Raw genomic sequence first — 23,234 nt, forward strand, 5'->3', positions numbered from 1 at the left:
CGTTAAAGGTTGGACAAGGGTTTTAAAATCAATGACTCTGACCTTGACCTTGAACTTCTTACTCCAAAAGAGGACCATTCAACACTTTTGTCAGGATAATAAATTATTATAATAAATAACAAAAAGTTCAAAACCCTCTATTTAACCACTAATTGTTAACCCTTAATGGTTAGACAAGGGTTTAAAAATCAATGACTCTGACCTTGAACTTGAACTTCTAACTCCAAAAGACTCAACACCTTTGTCAGAATAATAAATTATGAACATAAATTATAAAGAGATAAAATATACAACCGTTTTATTTTTTTCTTCAAATTTAAACGTACATTTTAGAAAGCACATAATATCAACATGACAAATTACAGAAATATTCATACAAGAAATGACTGACTTGAATTATAATGACAATATTTAACACATTTATATTTTACAAGTCTTTCATAAGAATGCATTCTCAAACAGCCAGGTACACATGAATAACACATTTACAAGTGAGAAATACATTTATACTTTTTCATCTCCATACATACATAACATCATACTCCGGTTAAATGATACATGCATACAAGTCAATGAGGAAATGTGCTGTTTTAGATTGTTGCAACTTTATATCATTCTTGTACACCAGAGCATGATGCTCTGCATACAACATGGTAAATCGATGAATCTGATATTTGCTAATAAAACCTCATATTTGTATGAAAACAGAGTGCTGAACTTCACAAAATTAATGAAAAATAAATGAGCGGTTTTTACCGTGTATGGATGGTCAGTACTCAATTGTAAAGTGTGCTAAGTTTATGTAACGAGCGTTTTGATTAGTTGACGATGATATCAGGAAAATGATCTATTTAAAGTTTTGCACTCGATTTTGAGGTTAGATTTATCATTATCAAACGTCTGATGAATGAGAATGCTTTATATTTGGTTCACTATAATGTAAGCAAATTCAAAAATTAATTTCGTATCAGTGGTAAATGAAATTTAACTTATATAACATATGTACTGCCTCAACTACAGGGATAAATTTACATGTTTAAAAAATCGAAAAGTGGTATATTTCATTCAATTCTATTCATGTGACCTCTCCTGGCACCTCTCATATTTTGCATTCAAATGGTTGCTAGCTACTATGGTGCACATATTAGTTGGTTCAAACAATTAAGCCTAATAGAAATCATTATGTGGTTACAGTCACTGCACAAGGCCTCAATCCCAACCCTAAATATGTGGCACTGTAAGATGAACCATGTGATACAGTTTACTTGTATTGTGTTGCTTTCTTTGCATCATTAATTTCAGAAAGTGTATGTAAGTTAACATTACAATGAAGTACATACTTTGTATACAATAAAGTGGTTTTCCAAAATTAGATGGTTTCCCTACCTACCTGGCCTGTGTTTTGTCAGCATGTAACATGAACCACAACAATGTTTTTAATTGGCCTTAAGTTTAAAAAAGGCTTATATCAAAGAGTCTAATTCGTCACCTTAGTGCAATAACTTAATAACTGCATATAGAAATAGAGGCAGATTTTGAGATCTTGCACTAAGGTGACGCTATGAAGAAAACCACTGAACCAGATAAAAGCTTCACAGTATAAAATTCTGTTTTTCATCAAAAGTACACTTTTATTAGATCTTCACAAAGAAAGGTATTATATATGAAGATATAATAAAAAATTTTTTTTTTTAAATCGGATTAAAGTACAGAAAATTAGAAATAACAACCATGAGTATTGATACCCTGAGCTTCTAATATGTTTTCATGACCATTATGTATGCATAACTGAATGTATTTAACAGGCTGATCAAACAGGGGTGTAGTTTGGTAGATTTTGATGTTAAGGACACACCAAATTCATACTTTGGTTGTCAGATTTTAAACAACACTTATTTTAAAAAACAACAACGCAAAACAGTATTTTGTTTTTTTAAGTGACGGCTGATGTTTTTCACCAACCGGGTAAAAACCCTTTCTTGTGACAAAAACAACACATGCAAAACATGCTAATATCATAAATCTCTATCAACATCAGGAAGATTATATAGGTATAGAAAATAAAATATTTCATGGAGTACTTCCTGTATCTTACACTTAGAATGGTTATCAACACTAAAAAATTCAGGAAAAATGAATTAATTACAATGATTTCCCCATTAGCCCGCTCTTCTTTTGAAGTTAAATGGTAATATTTATTTTTTATTTATACTGCTTTTTCCAATTTTTCTCAGCTTAATTCTGACAAACAAACTAATAGCTTGGTGTGGCCTAAGTACTTATAGAAGTGCTTTTCTTTTTTCTGTCTCAGAATGGATGGCAGTTTAACTTGTGTTTCAAGCAAGAAACTTGAAACTGATGATATGCATACAACAAAATAAATCACATATGTCCATACATGTATTTCTATTCCACTATCTATGCCTCTGTTACTCATCATGTTTTCTTTGTCAAACATAATACATAAATAAATAACATTTAAATTTAATGTAAATGAGATGTAAAAGAAATTCTCTTTCAATCAAAATACAGACGATTCAAATGCTAAGCTATTAAATTACTATTCAAAGAGTCAGAAATCAAATGACTTAAAGCCTGCTTTAATTTCATCTAGCAAAAAAATCTTATGCTATTGTTAACTTGTTTAAGCATTTAAGAGAGTATCAGAAAGTCCCTGTATAAATCATTCTATTTCTGGTTGATGAATTCTATTGTCTGAAACTTAAGTTTCATAGCACGATTACATGTAGGTATGCATATAATGAAATGGAAAGTTTTCATATCCATATTGCTTAAACCTATTTACATAAAATAGTTCCTATCATTGCGCTGTGGAAGTATCAACAGAGTAGTTCCTTTCATAACACTGTGGAAGTATCAACAAAGTAGTTCCTATCATTGCACACTGGCAGTATCAAGAAAGTAGTTCCTATCACAACACTGTGGAAGTATTAACAAAGTAGTTACTATCATACTGTGGCAGTATCAAAAAAGTAGTTCCTTTCATTCAACTGTGGGAATATAAACAAAGAAGTTCCTATCATTACTATGTGGAAGTAACAACAAATTAGTTTCTATCATTGCACAGTGGCAGTATCAACAAAGTAGTTCCTATCATTACACTGTGGAAGTATCAACAAAGTAGTTCCTATCATTACACATGGGCAGTATCAACAAAGAAGTTCCTTTCATTACACTGTGGCAGTATCAACAAAGTAGTTCCTATCATTACACTGTGGCAGTATCAACAAAGTAGTTCCTATAATCACACAGTGGCAGTATCAACAAAGTAGTTCCTATCATTACACTGTGGAAGTATCAACAAAGTAGTTCCTATCATTACACTGTGGCAGTATCAACAAAGTAGTTCCTATCATTACACTGTGGATAATCAACAAAGTAGTTCCTATCATTACACTGTGGAAGTATCAACAAAGTAGTTCCTATCATTACACTGTGGAAGTATCAACAAAGTAGTTCCTATTATTATTGAGACAGTATAAACTCAGTAGTTCCTACCATTTCACATTGTGAGTATCAACAAAGTTTTCCTGATTATATGACATTTGAATGAATATTTTAACAGGAACACTGCAAGTGAACACAGTTTATGAGAGTGATGTAATGACATGTTTAGCAACAAAATAATTTTTCAAACAGGGAATTCAATTTGTCTTATAATTATTGCCTGTTTATGCCTATCTCGACATTAAAAACTTTTTTTGTTATAACTGTCAGACATTTCAATGAATTATGCACAGGAGTTCAATAAGAGAAAGGTTTCAACTAACAGATTTTTCTCTTTTTATAAATTTGGATCTTAGGTATATATTTCTCCAAAATTTACATAATGCATGTGTATGAATCTCAACATGTGTAAAAAATGAACTGATTATCTATTTTATATGCTCCATGTAATTTATATGTTTAAATATATGCCACATATAGCTGTGGTCAATATTTTTATTTATTCCATGAAATGTTGTAAAATTATTTCATATTTATTGCAAAGTAATTTGTTTTTCACTCAATTAATAATGTCAACATATGCATCTGGTATGTTATTTGCGTTATGGTAATGTCCTTGTTGAAAAGACTTATAAAACTCTGACTCCGCCACTTGACTAAAATGAGATATGTATTTGAACTCTGTAATGACAAGGAAAATATGTTAAAATGTTACACATAAAAAATAATTGCTTGTTTCCACTAACCAGAATTCTTTCCCTCTGACCATAAACTTTTTTAAGAGGATTTTTTTTAGAATTTCCTAAAAACTGTGGATTTTTTTAGTAAACATGTCAAAATTTTACCGTTTTATATTTAAATGTTTCCACAATAGTGATATACCCCGATAAAGGTAGATTTGGTACAGAATTCTTGTACTAAGAAGAAAAACAAAATAGAAAACATAAGAATTATGCCTTCCTACCAACCCCATTTGTTCGGATGCTAGTGGAAACAAAGATATTTTTTCTTTGGCCTAAGTGGAACAAGACCGACATAAGCTTTGATGACATAAGAACATACATAAAAAACATTTTAAATAGGTGGGAAGAACTTATTTTTCATATTATATGTTACCTAAAAGTGGAATTAGATGTACATTTTACTAATGAGGCCAATACAGTCAATCTTTTCGGACTTGTCAAAAATTCACATTTTACATAATCAGGCTTTTTATAAATTTCAAAGCCAAATACATGTAGTCTTTAAGAGCTACATATCTATGATGAATACAATTGACAATAATATGGACTCAATATAATTAACCATCTTGTGCTTAATAGTTTGATTCATTTGTACTCCGAAGACCATTCTAATCAGCCATAGGATACAAATAATTAAAACAACTTTTCAACAAATTTAGTGCTTTTTTACTTTCCAATACATTAATCAAGTCTTCAATATTGGCCACTAATATTCAATATTATTGGCAATATTATTGATTATGGAAAGGCTGCTTAAGGGTTACATTACAATTAAAATCACTGAAACTGACATGAATTGGATTAAGACATACATTGATAATTAGCTACTTTGTTTATCATGTGACAAGAAAATCTCTGAGTCTCCATTGGTTGAACAATTATGAATATTTATATCAGGGTGGTTCAAGGCATTATGTCAATTATTCCTTATGGACAAAAACTGTACCAATTCATTGCTTTAGTCGTAATTTTAAAAGAGACAAAAATTGGAAAATAATTACAAAAATATTCTGAATTTAGCTTGGAATCAAAGCAACATGAAAATGGGCTTTTAATTTTCCTTTTGTCGGTATGCCATACTCCGGAATGGGCTATTAAGGATTTTGTTTATCATCTTCTAAGGTAAATTAGTCATTAGAACATTTGTATGTCGCCATTATTAAGCATGTTGACAGTTGAGTTTATAAGAGCAAAAAAATGTCCTATATACACAGGACAGAGGAGAGCAGGCAATTATTTTCAAGCTAGATTTTAAAACATAAAACAATGACACTGGCCAGATATTGAGACTTTGTTCTAAATAATACATAAATTATAGAAATCAGGAATAAATACAACAAAAGAATACATTTCAAGCTTATGTACCATGAGCTGCTCATGGAAAATTCAATAATTTTTTAATGATAATAAATTAATTTTTAATCACTTGATTTTTAGTCCATTTCAATACGAAATAGCCAAAAACAATCATTTTTAAGTATTCACATAGACTCAAAGAGTCACAAGTTTTAATATGATACAAAAGTAATGATTGAGTCTGGAAAAAAATTAGTATCTGTGATTGGAGAAAATCTCTTGTAACAACAGGGATATTTTTTGGTGATGCCTTGTTCTATAGTATACCAGGGGGTGTTTCCTGAAATCTGAAATTCTATTTTTAAAGATGTAATATTCCCCAAACCTTTTGGAACAACCCCCTTTGATCTAAAAAGATATAACCTGTGTCAAATGTTATCTGATTTATCATTAAATTTTGTTTTGTTTCACAAAAAATGCTTGCTAAGCAATAAGACCCCCTTTCTTAAACTCAGTTTTCATAAACAATCCTAAGTAATTTATAACTTATGTCATTCTGTTTTTAGAAATATCGTTAAATGAAAAGAAGTGTATACATGTTTAATGATGGAAGTTGTAAGTCTACATTCATTTTAATTAAGTAAATAAAAATAAAGCATTTCAGAAATTATTATTGGAAGTTATTATGTCCTTCGACCAATGAAACACTTAACAAAGGAAAATGACTTAAGTAAGGTATTAACTTTAAAGATCCACAGTTACTCAAAAAATAAGATTTACCACAATTAAATATTGTTCCACAATTAAATATTGTTTTAATATTCTAAAACGGATAAATAAATGTTGAAAACAATGGTTCTTATGAAGGATACGGAGTTTAATTTGAAAGTAATGAGCATAAAACACAGTACTTATACCTTATGAGACTATAGTAGACCATAGTTAATCTTTTAGCATTCACCAATCATTTGATATTTTTGCGCTTTCTACTATTTAATACACGGTTACAATCTTGTTATCAGTAATTAATATTTTCCATAAATGCATTATTTAGTCAATAGTTTAAGATGTATCAATCAAAATTAATGTTTGTTATACATGTGTATGTATTGATTTTGAATAAGAGTGTCACTTTAACTTAGGAAAATGACTTAAGTAAGGTATTAACTTTAAGATGTTTAAAGAATACCGGCAAGAGGCTGGAAAATTGATAGGTATAAGGCTAACTGTCCAAGAACATAATCATCATTCAGCATTTTTATTATTACAACAGAAACCACTATAATTAAATGACCTTTTTTGGCAAACAAAACATTATAAAACAACAATAATAATGATATTAACAGAAGATAATTTGTTATAGTTAATTAAGTACCCTTAAATCAACACTATATAAATGAACAACAAATACAATTGTGTTGGAAATTTTACACTTGAATAATGCTGTAATAATCTAAAAACTAATTAAATAATAAATATGAAAGGCTGAAAAAAAAATGCATTGTTTTTCAGTTCTAAACAGATTTAAAAGAACTCCTGAACATTTTTTTTTATAAATATGGATGAAAATCTGAAAATGAATTCTGTCTAACCTACTAACATTGGAAATATTTTCTTCAAAATTATTCTAAATGTTTTGAAAATTCTCCATAAATCATCATGACAAATCTTAAGTACCTTTAAAGTGAACTTGAATACTGTAGTACAAATATAATAAGATCCTCAATTTAAAATCACATTAATTAACAATTAAAAACAGTCATCAGGTTCTTCCTTTAGCACTCATAAATATGCAAGGGAAGTTACTCTGTTACTTTGCCCCAAACAGAATATATAATTACTTCCCTTTGTGCCCCTCATGAGATCAAAATTGGCACAGATAACAAATAATAAACAACACTTCAAATTCTCATGCCATTTAAGGCATAGTAAATTCATATATTGAAGCAATAAAGTGGGGTTATTTCTTTTCATTTTACAGAATTTTCTCCCAAAAACATTCGATTCCTGGCACTGCTTTTTGTTTCATACATTTTTTATTCATTGTTCACATATATTGAATGATCTGGCATTTCTTTCTCGAACTTCGTCCAAGAACACAATAATGTTTATCAGAGCACCTGTCGATAATCTGACAACGATTCTGCAACCCAGACAACAAACACTGAATTGTTTAGTGCGTCAGCCTTTTTCTGTCAAAAGCACATCCTTCTTTCCAGATCAAAACACTTCAATTTTTACACAAGAACTGGCACGGTTGATACATAGTAGGTGGCATGAATTGAATAAAATCCACGGCCTGATTCGACAGACCATTGTTAGGAGTTTATCAACTCATATAACAATAATCCTCACATGAAAAGTGTTATCATACGGTTATCATCGTCTTTTCAAATTGTTTGTAATCCATTCCAGCCCTTGATATAACCTGAAAAATAGAATGTAGAAAATATAATACATGTATTTCAAGATAGTTCTACCAAATTGCATTTTGTTAACAATTATCTCATATTTCAGTAAAAATAAAACAGTTTGGAGCATCCCTGGTCTTCTAAAAGTTTGAAATCACTATCGGTCCGGGCCTGTTGACCCCTCCCCAAAAAAAACGACAAAATAAACAACAAACAAACTTGGGGGGCATATGCTATGGAACACTCATCTGATGTTTTTAGTAAAAATGGGGCATAACTTAACAATTATTTAAGCCAGAGTTATGGGCCTTGTGTTACATATACGTATCGTCTCCAGTAACTTATATACCAAGTTTCATTTTAATATCTTGAAAGGTATTGAGTTCTGGCCAATGTTCAAGTTAATGAATGCTAACAACGTAATGATAACGGCTATACCTAGACTTCTTGCGAATAAAAGATCAAGCGTTTAATTGTACTCTCTTATGCATTTAAATTGTAAACTTAAAACAAGGTGATGTCAAAAAATTGGAAACATCTTGTTTGTCCCAAAGATGTAAAGGGCTCACATGGCATACAGATGTATAGTGCCTGAGTCAAATTTGATGATCGCCCATTTTATGGTTACAAAGAAAAAAGCTGCACTTTTGCAAATTTTTGGTCAGATTTCAGGGGGTGGGGATGCTAACCACTGGCCTAGTGAGCAACCCCAGTGAGAGAGTTAGTCTGTAATGATTTGTGCACAATCTGGGCCTAAATATGGTAGGGGGGGCTGCGTTTTCCCCACACCCTGCTGCCTTTTTACTACACCCTGCTGTGCCCTTTTGTTTGACAGAGTCAATTTACAGAAATAAGTATCAAAAAAATGAATATCCATAATATTGACACTAAAGTAAAAATAACAGCTAAGCTATTCATATTATTTATTATTAGTACTGAAAGTTGTTACATCTCATACACAATAAGAATTGAACATTGGCCCTTGCAAGTGCCCCATTAAGACTCATTCAATGCGCATCAAAAGTGCCCTTTCCTGCCCTTTTCAAATCCTGGCTGGAGCACTGTGTTGCATTAGTGGAAAGACAGAATGTAAACCTGTTTGTAGCTACCCTGGCTTATTACAGATGCTCTCTTACTCCCAAATAAGATTTACCACAATTAATACAATTGTTTTGATATACCAAAAAGGATGAATAAATGTTGAAAAACAATGGTTCTCATGAGAGATACCAAGTTTAATTGGAAAGAAACGTGCAAAAAAGACTATTGTAGACTACAGTAAATCTTTTAGCATTCACCAATCATTTAATATTTTTGAGTTTTCAGTTATTAAATACACGGTTACAATCTTGTTATCAGTAATTAATATTTTCCATAAATGCATTATTTAGTAAGTAGTCAAAGATGTATCACTCAAAATTTATGTTTATTACACATGTCTATGTATTGATTTTGAATAAGAGAGTCACTTTAACAGATGCCCATACATACATGTAACATGAAAAGTCTATAAATACTTCTCTTTTTTATATGGCAAGATATTCATGCTCATATCTTTTGTACATACAATCGCACTGAAAGCCCCTTTAACTAACAATAAATTATGACGATAATTACATACATTTAAGTGCAATATCATTGTGCTGTCTGCATAAGCCCTCAGGAGAAATATTTTGCACGTCAGATGTATAATATATACATCACGTCCTTAAATCAGTTAATTATTTAAGGACATGTATTAATAAATTAATGTCTAATAAAATAGCGACTCATATAACATTCTCAAACATAAAGAATACAATGTTTTGTGCCCAGACAATTAAGGAAGTTTTACACACTGAACAAGTGGTAAACATGCATTTTGCGACATATTTATCGTTGTATACGAAACACTTAGACGTCTTCCCTTGCTTCATAAAACATTTAAATGATAAAGGGGCAAATTATAGGTTCAATAGGTTCACATTTGATAGATGCATTATACATATACATGTATATTTATAATTTTTAATGCACTATCATGTTTCATTAATTTAACTTTAATGATAAAAACAACAAAAGCCTATGATTTAAAGTGACACTCTTATTCAAAATCAATACATACACATATAAAACAATCATAAATTTTGACTGAAAAACCTTTAACTTCTTACTAAATAATGCATTTATGAAAAATATTAATTACTGATAACGCTATTGTAGCCGTGAATTTGATAGCAAAAAGCGCAAAAATATTAAACGATTGGTGAATGCTAAAAGATTTACTGTGGTCTACTAAAGACTAATACGGTAGAAATATGCTAATTTCTTTTAAATTAAACTCGGTATCCTTCATAAGAACATTGTTTTCGACATTTATTCATCCGTTTTCGAATATTAAAGCAATAATATTAATTGTGGTAAATCTTATTTGGGAGTAAGAGTGCATCTTTAAGATTTAAGAAACTATTAGTCTTCATGAATGGGTTTTTCAATCCAAAGCTATGGGGTCACAATATCCACAGGTAAAAATTGCCAAAATATTGGTAATATATATCATTATCTGCACATAAATCATATGTTATGTTTTTCTTGTCTGCCTATGCCCAATGGCTGCATTATAACCTGACCCCGCCCATGTGTCCCATCATACTTTAAGCGTATTTAACTGCCATTGACAGGGATACGGGTGTTATCAGTACTGATTCAACCCAGGAAAGTTATATCCCATGTATCAGTGCTTTACACAGAGCGCACGTTAAGAGAGATCTCTTCGCAAAGAGCTAGGGTATCGCACCCTGATTTCTTGTATCTCACTCTTTATCTTCATGTTTTACAATGTATGGATTTGACTGTGAATCGCTGTCACTTCTATCACATGTCACTTATGGCATTTAAACACAATTTAAGTTGTGATGGCTTCATTGCAGGGTCAGGCCATAATGCAGCCAATTGGCGCGGGCAGACCTTGAAAACTCACATAAACAAACATGAAAGGGATACAAACTTTAAGTGATTGCTATTTCAAGTCACATTCAGTGGTAAGATGCTTATTCAAAGAGCATCTACCTCACACTTTAAATTGCCCCCATTTAACCCCCTTGTCCTTACCCCTCTCCCGTGAGTGCGCAGCACGCCTGTATATGCCATGGGTGGTCTTTTACGGAGGTAAGGTTCAGGTGTTGGGAAATCTCGGCTGCCGACATTGAGCCCTTAATGTCCTGCTTGTTAGCAAATATCAGCACCGCAGCCTTTCGTAAGTCCTGAAATTATAAAAAGTTTGGTGAAAATTTGGTCAGTATCATTCTTAAAGAATGCGGCGAGGAGCATTGACCCCTAAAAATGTAGCAATATGAAGTGTCATTTTATGAAATTGTTAATATCTTTGTTGAATAAAAGGTTTGAAAACAAGTTGAACGTTTATATGAATCATGTAATAATATTTTCCCCCTTTTTGTCAAAATGACGCCTTCTTAAAGGCGGAAAAAAACAACACAGTCACTGGAATTGACAATTAAAAGTTGTCTCTGAGGAAATTAAAATGCTCTTTGAAGAATGCTTTCCAAAACTATTCATCACAAATTTTAAAGATATACACCTTGACAGCTGACTCAGGAAATATCTATTATAAATACTTTATTATAATGTCTCTTGGCGCTTGGCAATGTTGTTGTTTAATGTTGTTTTATTATGTTCAACATTATTCCAGTTCACACCTGATATCTTTAACAAAACGATAAATAATTCAATTCTGAGCTATTTCTGAACAAGAATGACAGGTATTTTCCAATTGGAAGACTTTATGGCCAACTAAATTACAGGAAAACATGACTTTAATGTCTTTTAAGCATCTTGTTTTACTGCATGTATCGCCTGCCCTCATAAAATAATCTTGTTACAAGTTAATGCTGATTTTGCTTTTTGATAGACAGCTGAGACTCAGTTCATGTAACTAAACTGACCAACCAGACAAAATATGAGTTGGACTGGAAACAAAAAATGGTTTGGTTAGGGTAACATCCTTTACCAAAACAGGTAGGGTAGGTAAGCTTCTTTTTTTATTAGGCTTAATTAATACTAGAATGCAATAGTCATCATTAGAGAAAGTTATCTTAAGTTTAAAGCTTTAAAGGTTTTTAACTACATATTAAAGCACACACTTAATGTTTTTTATTTATTTATTTTTATTTAAAACTAGAAATGTGTCCATAGGACACGGATGCCCCCACTTCGATTTTTTGTCACAGAAAATAAGCCATAATGATTATTCAGGATAATCTGAGGGCCCTAACTCCTAAATGATTAAAGCGATTCCCATGGCTATCGAACTTGATCAAGATATTATGGTCACAAACATGTGTTAAAAGTTTGGTGAGGATTGGACACATACTTTTCAAGAATTAGATTGGAAACATATATTTTTGAAGTATTTTTGGCAAAATGGGCCGTAACTCCTAAATGACTAAAGCGATTTCCATGACTATCGAACTTGATCAAGATATTATGGCCACAAACATGTGTTTAAAGTTTGGTGAGGATTGGACAAACGGTTTTCAAGAATTCGATCGGAAACAATCTTCGGGAATTTTTGGCAAAAAAGGGCCGTAACTCCTAAATGACTAAAGCGATTTCCATGACTATCGAACTTGATCAAGATATTATGGTCACAAACATGTGTTTAAAGTTTGGTGAGGATTGGACAAACGGTTTTCAAGAATTAGATCGGAAACAATCTTCGGGACGTACGTACGTACGTACGTACGTACGGACAAGGGCAACCCTATATGCCGCCACTTTGTGGGGGCATAAAAATAAATACCAACTGAATATTTGGGTCGGCACCTAGGAAGGGTGGGGTAAACCGAATCTTATGTATTTTTTAGGCCAAATTGATAATAGAAAAGGAACTTAGATTTTGAGAAAATTGAGAACTGAATGAATATGACTCGATCACAGTTTAAGCCAAAATCAAATAAATTTTTAAGGTAACTTCTTCAAACAGATAAATGAGCCATAACTATGCGCTTGCAATAATCAAGTAAATAAAAACAGATTTGTTTATAAATAAAGTGTCAGTAAATAACATTTTGATTAGCTTATGATTATAGCAATAAATTCCTACTGTATTGACTGATAAGTTAATGACCTGTACGATATATCAATCAATGTCAACCAGCGGTGTAGCCAGGCCTTACTGAATGTTACTCAACGAAAGGGGGAGAGTGTGGGAGGGGGAAAATCCCAGTAGCTGGTGAGGGGTTCGGGGTGCCTCCCAGGAAAAAAAAGTGAAAAGTGAACTAACATGTTGAGCTCTGAGGTGTATTTGGAGGGATTAATATGTTCGAGGCCGCTGACTTTGTTACCAAGTGATTTATTAAGGCTCAGTATCTTTAGCTGATCTTCCTTTCATTCTGATATCAAATTTTAGCTTAGCCCGGCCTCAACTTAGACGCTATTTTTGGCCATATTTATTTTGTTCATTCTTTAAATTGATGTTACGCACATGCGTAAGTGCGTAGCGCTGAGTATGCCCCTGTCAACAAAAATGACCAAGATAGATACCATATGTTGTGAACCACAAGTAACCAAGGTTTATCTGACCTACTAGCTTTTTCTTACAGAGGTCATAAAATAAACCTAACAACATTAATAGCATACTGACACAAAATTAATCACGCCATTTAAACTGATAACTCTCTAGTATTTAACTTGCTAGATGATCAAATAAACAGTTGAATGAAATGCCAATCGTATAAATCATATTTGTTAAGAGCTAGTATTGATGTCATAGAAGTTTAAGCTTTTTGGTAAATAATGTTTAACTTACAATTTAATACCTTAATATTGAGCTTTCAAGTAAAAATTTAAGGTCTTTTGAAAGGTTTTACGATGCATTTTGGCAAAAAATATCTATATAGTAATAATCTTATTTCAAGTCAAATAAGGGTAGGTTAAGTTAAATATAAAATTTATAGGCCTATATTAATAATATTCCCAAATAGTTCAAATACAGTATACTGGTAATAATATTCAGGTCTAGAATTTAGCTATATTACTCTCATTTTTTTTTGAGTGATATAAGAGTTTACTCGCTTAATCTAAGTGATATATGATGGCATTATATAGCATCACCATACATAGGCTGCAGCTTCATATTAATTCATGCATAAAATGAAGCTCCTATAAAATTTCAGCTTTTTTATTAATTCAATTAAACACCATCTCTAACATTTTCTGTCAAATTCGGGATGTTCCATGTCCTTCACAGCCCGACACAATGTGCCCTTTTCACCATCGACACCATGTCCTCATTTTGCAGCATCCTGTTCTTTTTTAAAATCTAGCTAAAACCATCAAGGCACTTTAATGTACCACAGTTGAGATGTTTTCTTTTTGTTAATTCATTAACTTTAATATCTGAAAGTTAACCAATATGTAGAGCTCTTACCATGCAATAAGTCGCATGCAGATAACTTTCAGTAATATTCACTTATAGTTATTTGCACGCTACTTATTGAATGCTGTCCTAGAATATATGGTACTCATATATAACTTCACCCCGTACCCTCTTGATTGAAATTATACAACTCGCAGGGGCATAGCCAGGCTTTACTGATTGTTACGCACAAAAGGGGGCGGTGTGGAAGCTTAGCTTAGCCCTCGACTTTGATGCTATTTTTGGCCATATTTTTTTTTCATTTTTCAAATTGATGTTACGCACATGCGTAACGCTAGCTACGCCCCTGACTTGTACTAGGTTGTGGGTGCAGAATCTTCTAAAAAAATAAATATCATCTTTTGGTAATATATATATATTGACTTCTGTATAGTTTGATTATGTATGTAAGACATTGCAGATAAATTGGTGTCAAATTTATGATAAGCAGAAAGCTCTTTACCAGGGTATGCAGTGATATCATCTGTCCGTGTCTTTAAATATAGCCCTTATCTTGAAATCATAACATTTAATCACATATTAAAATAATTCGACTTTGTGCAAAGGTTACACACCACTAATACTGACCTCATTCGCCATCATTTTATAGAGCTCTTCTTTCGTGATGGACAACCTTTCTCTGTCTGTGCTGTCTATGACTAGAATGATAAACTGAAATATAAATAATATTATTAAGTTTTAAACAGAACATTAAAAAAAATGAGATCATTTACAGAAAAACATACGAAAACCACTACTGTTGAACTGGAATTTGATACTATTTGTATATATTTTAAAAATGTTGAACCATAGAAAACAACAAGAGCCGTCATAAGACAGCGCGCTCGAGTATGCCGCTTTGACTTAGAATACAATAACAATGTAATAATACCAAGTTTGGTCTCTTTATGTCAAACCTAACTAAAATTATTTGATACATAAGGTGACGTTGATGCTGCCCTCCCACCAGCCCGCCCAAACAATGACGCAAGTCATTCAAATAACTTGATTTCTCATTATGAAAATGTGGTTAAGAATATACAAATATGCCTTTCAAAGGAAATTAAAAAAAAATTAAAAAATTCAAGGGCCATAGTTTGTATTTAGGCTTAAAACGGAGTTATGTTTCTTGTTGTAAGATGGTCGTAAATAATTTTGAATTTTATAAAGTGCATTAAAAAAAATTAATGAACGGTATAGAAGTTTTTTTATTAAAATCCCAACTTGCACTTAACCTTTACTTGCCTAAAACTTTAACCTAAGCCAATCAGGGGCCATAACTTGTATTAAGGATATGGAGTTATGTAACCTCATTGGGTGATATTATCCTTAACAATTATGTGAAGTATTACGTCCATTGAATGAAGGGTATAGAAGTTATTAAACAATATCCCAACCTGACCTTAAACTTTAACCTAAGTTCCATAGTCAATCAGGGGCCATAATTTGTATAAAAGATAATATGGAGTTATCTAACCTCATTATGTGATGGTTCTGAACATCTGTGTGAAGTATAAAGTCAATTGAATGAATGGTATTGGAGTTTTAAGTGAAAATCCCAACTTGCCCTAAAACTTTAACCTGCCCTAAAACTTTAACTCAGTCAATCAGGGGCCATAACTTGTATTTAGGATAATATGGAGTTATGTAACCTCATTGCGTGATGGTCCTGAACAACTGTGTGAAGTATTAAGTCAATTGAACAAAGGATATAGAAGTTATTTATAAATATTCCAACTTGCCCTAAAACTTTAACCTAAGTTCCATAGTCAATCAGGGGCCATAATCTGTGTAAAGAATAATATGGAGTTATCTAACCTCATCATGTGATGGCCCTGAACAGCTGCGTAAAGTATTAAGTCTATTGAATGTAGGGTATTGGACTTATAAGTGAAAATTCCAACTTGCCCTAAAACTTGAACCAGACGCCGACGGGCGAGTAGTATAGCCCACCTATTCTTTCAATAGTCGAGCTAAAAATGTATTATTTAATAACAGCTGATTTTCAACAGATCAGGAGGTTTTTTGGAAAAAGCAAACACTTTCCAAGATCTACTCACAGTCACTGGTACCTGAACTATATAAAAAAAAAAACCATCAAAAACAACATATTTTAGGAGTTTCACAACAAAATCTGATTGTTCTTTTGCAGACATAATAAAAAACCCATCTGTTTTATCAGATAGTATTTATACCTACAATTGCTCTCAATCATACCACAACCTCAAACAGAACCAGACGTTCCGCAGCTTCGGGAGAGATAACTGTCCAATTATTTCAAGAAACAGATTAGCGCCGTCAAATATAAGTGCAAGAGACAGTCCATTCTTTTAGAATAACCACTGTGACTAACCACTGTATGCAACCGATACTTGCATCATGGGATTTCATCTCAGATTATTTTTTAAAGGGGCTTAACACCAGATGAAACAAGAAAAAAAAGAAAATTGTCAAAAATTTACAAAAAAATTAACAAAGTTGTGTACAACACACTGATTCTTACTAATGGTGTATTACATCACTTGTGACACATCTTGCGCAGTTTTTGCACATTTTTCTGATTCAACATTAACTGAGGTTAAATACCACATAAATTCCTGGTAGTTTAAAAATAGCATCCGTGTATTTATCTTAACTCATAAACAGATGTAAGCTTCATTTGTATTTTCAGGATAGCTAGATAGGTTTTCGTACAAAGGGTTGACACTAAACATAAAAACAATTTGGTGTGGCCTTATCCTTAAACTGTGGGGATTCATTTACTGCTTATCATGAGCACCACTTATCTTCAAAACTTGTTTATTATGATTTTGTTCAAGTTTAAAGACAACATTTAAACTGCAGTACTTGTTAATTCTAGATAGACTGAACTGTTTTAGGTATATTTGTTTTTTTAGCTACTGCCGATCTGCTAGATTTTCTTCCCTCCAATTGAATATGTTGGTGATCATTTTACCTGAGTAAGCGGTTTAGGACCCAAAATATAAAAAATATTTTTTGATACTGAAATTACTCCAGTGTGGTCAAAATCGGTCCAGACCGACAAATTTTCGGTTTTTAGAAGTCCTGGGTGATACATATAATTAGTAATTTTGTACTTACATGCCTTCAGATGTGTGTTTTTAAATAGTAAGTTAATTTGAAGATGCCCTAAGTGAACCCTGGCCACCAATGTCCCACACCAGAAAGTGGATATTCATACATGTTGCACAATAAACATGGCTTTAGTTTACCTGTGTGTTTTCCAGTAAGTGTTCTAGACACAGTGGCCATTGGCCCCCACAAGGGCGCTGCCCTGGACCCGTAAGGGGGCCTATCGCGGCCCCCTTAACCCCCCGCGAAAAAGTGGCGACAACTTTTTAGAACCCAGGGGGAACCCTGACACTGTAGTGATCAGTGGCTACCATGCAATGTCCAACATTTATACACCATATATAACTTTGGGCCAATTGTTCAGAACTTTGTTTAAAGGAATGTGATTAACGACATTGGTGTTAAGTTTTAAACATGAACTATTGGCCAAAGTTTTGTCCGGTCTACAAAAACTACAATATCCAAAAATCTTGTCCGGTCTACAAAAACTACACACTGTTTTGTTTTATATCGCACACTCATAAATTTGGTATCGATGGAAAGAGGACATTAATATGCATTCAATGAAAAAAGAATTTTGTAATTTGAGCCACTACTGCCGGTACAGTAATGTGTTGAAAATTGGCACAAATGAAACCCATACCGGACACGACTTTTGGCCATAAGTATATAATATACTTATATATTCAAATAACAAAAGTACAGCTGAAAAAGATGGCTCAACTTTTGTTAGGATTCTGTAGATAATAAGTGTTTCCATTATGTTTCAAGAGCAGTATATTAAGAATTGAAAATTAACAACATGACGTGAACAATATAATTAAATCTAACGAAGTCCTGAACAAACATCCTTTTACCTGGTAAGTACTTCAGAAGCCTGGCCCCCATGCCCTACATAAAAAAGTGGATATTTGTCCATGTTGAACAATGTACATGGATTTACCTGCGTGTTAGTATAGTAAGTGTTCCATGATGCCCTAAGTGACTCCTGGCCGCCTATGTCCCACATCAGAAAGTGGATATTTTTCCATAAGACCTCTTCCACATTGCTGCCGATTGTGGGAGATGTGTGGACAACCTCGTTCATCAAACTGAAATAAAGGAAACAAGTTGTAAAGGCTAAAACAGTCTCCATTTCTTTAACTTTATACATACATGCAAAGCATTATATATATATATATATATACATGAACATTTATAATGCATTTGTTTTGACTTAGTACTTGATAGGTACACAAACTTGAGAACATTTTAGCTTATAAACTTTGACTACTTTATGCAGTTGTGTGTATTCTAAGGTTTTAGCCAGGTTTTCAATAGGACTGGGTGCTGCAGAAAAGGGACAGGGTGCTTAAGAAAGGTATTAAAAGAGGACACACTGTATCTGTGAAGAATTTTAATAATATAAATTGGACAAATGTTTGGAATGGTATTCAATTGACAGTTTTAGCTGATGTAAACCTGATTATAAAGTTTGTATCTATTTATAATCTTATAGGTTTTAAGATATACCGGTAAAAGCAAAAGACATATTTGAGCATTTAATTCTATGAAGGCAAAAGGGTGGCCATGCTGGTCTTCATGTCAGAAGGCAAGTGTGCTACAAAAAGGGCAGGTTGTAGCACCCTTCTATAAATCTTCAGCTTAAACCCTAGACTGTTTAAAAGAACACTAAAAGTCTTTATAGTTAAATACCCAATGTAGTTTAAAATATATATGTGTTATTAGCCATGAGAATGTGCTTATAATATAAAATGGACATACCACTTTTTATTGATATGCTAGAATATTCAAACTAATGAGCCAAGTATATAAAAATATTAAAGAAGTATTAAACATGTCCAACGAAGCAAAAAATTGTCAATTTGTTATCTGTCAATCGAAAAATCTCTGAATAACTTGTGCAGGGGTATTTCAACAAGGCAAACATTAAAAAACTAAACTATTTTTTTCTTTTATCTATAATCCAATAATGCTTTGCTCTTCTGTAAAAAAAACCTTAATAATACTGCTTAAATTCATGTCTTTGCTAACATTGTATAAGCTATGAGATTGTGAATATTTTTTAAGCAATCGATAGAGTTGAGTTCAATATTATTTAAGACTAAAGCTACCGTATATCATATAACTTTCAACATTCAAGAATTGTTTTTCACAAGTCTGCCTTAGGTGTTAGCAGTGTAACACAATATATATCACAATAACACATGATGATACATAATATGCTTGTTTCCCCCTATAGACTACTTCATAGCCTTCCAGATCATTTCACATGTGATAGTAATGGAGCAGGAAAAACAAAGCATATTTATACAGTATCAAAGAATGGTAAATTGGTTCAGCAAAAATATCTAATAATATCAGTAACAGATGTGCCAAACCATTTCAAATACATCTACAACAAAATACCAATAATATCTGATAATCATCTTTGATAGGTTTTAGAGAAAGTGTTAATAGTACTTTTTAATATCATTCTATCAATCGCTCATCCTCTAATAATTGCCCACCCCCTAGTTTTTAGCCTGAAAAAGACCTTTTTGGGGGGTAAAATCGTGCAAAAACATTGCCTCCTTTAAACGCCCACACCCCAGTTTAAAAAAGTAAAGCATACCTTTCAAACAACGAGTTTCCTGATTTCCTGCTTTACATATGGTCTTACTTCCCTATTTTTGTCTTTGCGTCCAAATATTTAATTATAATGATGACGGATTTTCATCTCGGTTAAAAGCAATTGCCTCTTATTTAAACGCCCACCCCCAACTTTGAAATTGGGTATAATTCTAATAAACGCCCGGGCGATTAATAGAATAATTACGGTATTGAAGGGTGCCTGTCCTTCTTTTGGTTAAGATTGCAAAATCATAAATGTTTCCTTTGTTTTTATTAAAGTTATAATTTGACTATAAAAAATACAGTGTTAAAGTATTTGGCAGTTGAAACCAAATATTACTTCAATTAAGCATGATTTCTAACATGTTCATGTTTATAGGATTTTTCAAGACATTTTCTGTTAACCCTTTGCATGCTGGGTAAATTGTCGTCTGCTCAAAATTTTCGTCTGGTTTATTCTAAATTTCTTTCAATTTACTTAAAACTTTGGGGATATATTGACTGAGTGGCAAACAGCTTGGAACCTGACCAGACGCCGAGTTACTCGGCGTCTGGTCTGGTTCCAAGCTGTTTGCAAAGCCTTTTAAATCGCCATCAGCAGCTTAAGGGTTAAGTTCATAATGTTCAAATTATTCACAGTCTGACACAGTGTGCCCTTTTCTCCCTTAGAATAACACCCTGTCCCTTTTCTGCAGCCCCCTGTCCTTATTAAGACCTCTTTAAAACCTGAATGAAATCCTACATGTAGGTTTCGTTTCATGATGAAGACCATAAAAATTGTTAACAAAAAATGGAACTTACAACTGGTATAGGATTGTTGTTTTCCCCGCATTGTCCAAGCCAACAATTATCACCTTGTGTTCTAAAAAACAAAACAAAATCACAGGTAAAGGAAATATTTATATGAACATATTTTCACAAGACCATCACTGAACATTTTATTAGATTTCTCACTCACATACAATACTGTTAAATTAACTTTAGTTTCTTTACGATATTGTATAATTTTTATTGTTAATAAAAGATTGCAAAAGCATTCATTTTGTTCTTTCATGCATGCAATATTTAATATGTATATTTGTTTTTGTGTTTATAATGATGAGCTAAGCCTATACATGCTTAAGTTCAATAAAGTTTAAAATTTTTGTTCTGTTATGATCTACAATGTATATAGATTATTCTTACAGTTCTTTCCAAGTAAAAATAAGAGCCATGCTACAACATTATCTTGGGAGTCTATCCCAGAACCTGACAAATTTTGACTATTTCAAATTTGTTTTCATGAAATTCCTTTAGACTTTTAGAATTATACTCTCTTCATAATGGATAAAAATCAGTAAGTGTAGTAAACAAAGTTTAAATATTATTTCAACTAACTGTTTTTAAAATCATAATTTTAAACACGGAAGAAAATGAACAATGTATTACAGTGGATGAATGTATACGTTTTACCAATAAGCATTTATAACAGATAGTACTATTTTCATATTAACATAACTATACAGGTATTGAGGTAAATAAATATAATATTCAGTTTCTCATCCGGTGGGATTACCCAGCGTCTATTCACCAGTTTCATTGAACCTAGAGTCGTCTTGTTTTAAACATACTGTATGTCTGGGTCATCACAGTGCTTTTATGTTGTACTGAACAAAGAACGTTTAAGGCATTGAACACATGCTACAAAGGTAATCTGACTCATCAATTTGGCAAGGTTTGAATCTTTAAAGAATGCATCATGCTCTTAAAGGGACTTGTTCATATATTGTAGGGTTAGACATGGGAAATAATAAATTCATCTGAAGTGACAGCAAAATGGTTGAAACAATAATAAAACATTATCAAAGGTTTAAATAAGCTAGATTTCTATTATCAATAAATTAACAATATTGCAGAAAAATGCCATATTATGCCAAACAGAATTAGTAATGCTATTGAAAATAATGAATTAATCTATCATGGATTTACAAAATTTTGCTTAAATTAGTATCTGCCAGTTGCTTTTTAGTGTTTGTTTGTAAAAGTTAAGTTAAATAACTCAATTTGATCTTGTGTATTCAAGTTCAACATAAACTCTGTGAACTTGTCCCTTTAACTGACCCAGTCACCTGTATAGACAGGTGTGTATTGCACTAATTTTACATCACGGTCTGTCGTAATGTCTTGATTTCTTTTTCCCCTTCAGCAAAATTTAGACAAGTAATTAGATCAACTAATGTGTTTATCATAAGTTGTCATCTTTGAGGAGCATTAGTGATCGCATATTTGATCAATGTGTAAAGCCATCAATGCCAGTTTTACACAAATTCAATGAAAAACTATTCTTCAAAAGAAGTATAAGAATTTGAAATTGTGCATACAAATTCTAATTTCAATGAGTCATGACGATCTTTGTCTGATATTTAAATATTGTGAAAGAGAAAAAACTTTATACTGTAGTGTACTAATGTCTATAATAAGTAAAAATTAATATTATCAGTAATGTAAAAATGATTTTTTTTTTAAAAACGCTACCCAGCTTCAATTTGAATTCTACTGTACATGTACAAGATTACAGTTCATGAAGATGACATACCACAATGAAAAGACAACCCCATATGTTATTAAAACACCCTTTCCTTTTAAAAACCTGGCTTAAACCAATGATTCAGGGCCCTGTCCGTTTTTTTTCATGTTAGAGCTGATTTAAGATTATATCCATTATTTGAGTGTAATAATGCCCATAATTTTTGTGTTATAGCTTTTTTCATTGTCCTTCTTTTAAATTTCATTTTAATTTTGTATTTTTATATAATTTTTAACAATGAAACATGACAGTAAATTTTATTTTTACTTTTTTTACATTTAAGTACCTTTTTTAAAAAAAATGAATAAGTACCATATAAGTTATAGGTTTTAGAATAAAATACTACAAATATTGATACCTTCGTTTGTAAACAAACTCCATAATCTGGAAAAAAGCAGTCCCATCTTTTTTCTTTTGTCCAGTAAATGTCACACAATTTCAACAAATAATTCACAAAAATCAAAACTGAAACTTCGTGTTATACGGGCTTATCCACATTCTTTAACAATAAGTTAAGACATCAAAGGGTATAAACCTATAAATTCATGCTGACTAATAATGGAAACCCAATAATTGTATCAAACACTAAAAATATTTTGTTGACACGATTATGTCGGAAATGCTCTACA

At 32.1% G+C, this 23,234-nt stretch overlaps 1 protein-coding gene across 1 annotated transcript; it reads right to left on the reverse strand.

Moving 5' to 3' along the window:
• Positions 1–283: 283 nt before the first annotated feature.
• Positions 284–23,218, reverse strand: LOC128230420 (ADP-ribosylation factor-like protein 5B). Its single transcript, XM_052942679.1, has 6 exons — positions 22,964–23,218; positions 20,841–20,901; positions 18,370–18,517; positions 14,922–15,005; positions 11,009–11,160; positions 284–7,935 (listed from the first exon to the last, which is right to left on the reverse strand). Exons 1-6 carry the CDS (start codon positions 23,007–23,009, stop codon positions 7,887–7,889), a joined length of 540 nt encoding a protein of 179 aa, XP_052798639.1. The 5' UTR covers positions 23,010–23,218; the 3' UTR covers positions 284–7,886.
• Positions 23,219–23,234: the final 16 nt, after the last annotated feature.

This window comes from Mya arenaria, chromosome 1, assembly GCF_026914265.1.
Source record: "Mya arenaria isolate MELC-2E11 chromosome 1, ASM2691426v1".
Classification (NCBI taxonomy): Eukaryota; Metazoa; Mollusca; class Bivalvia; order Myida; family Myidae; genus Mya; species Mya arenaria.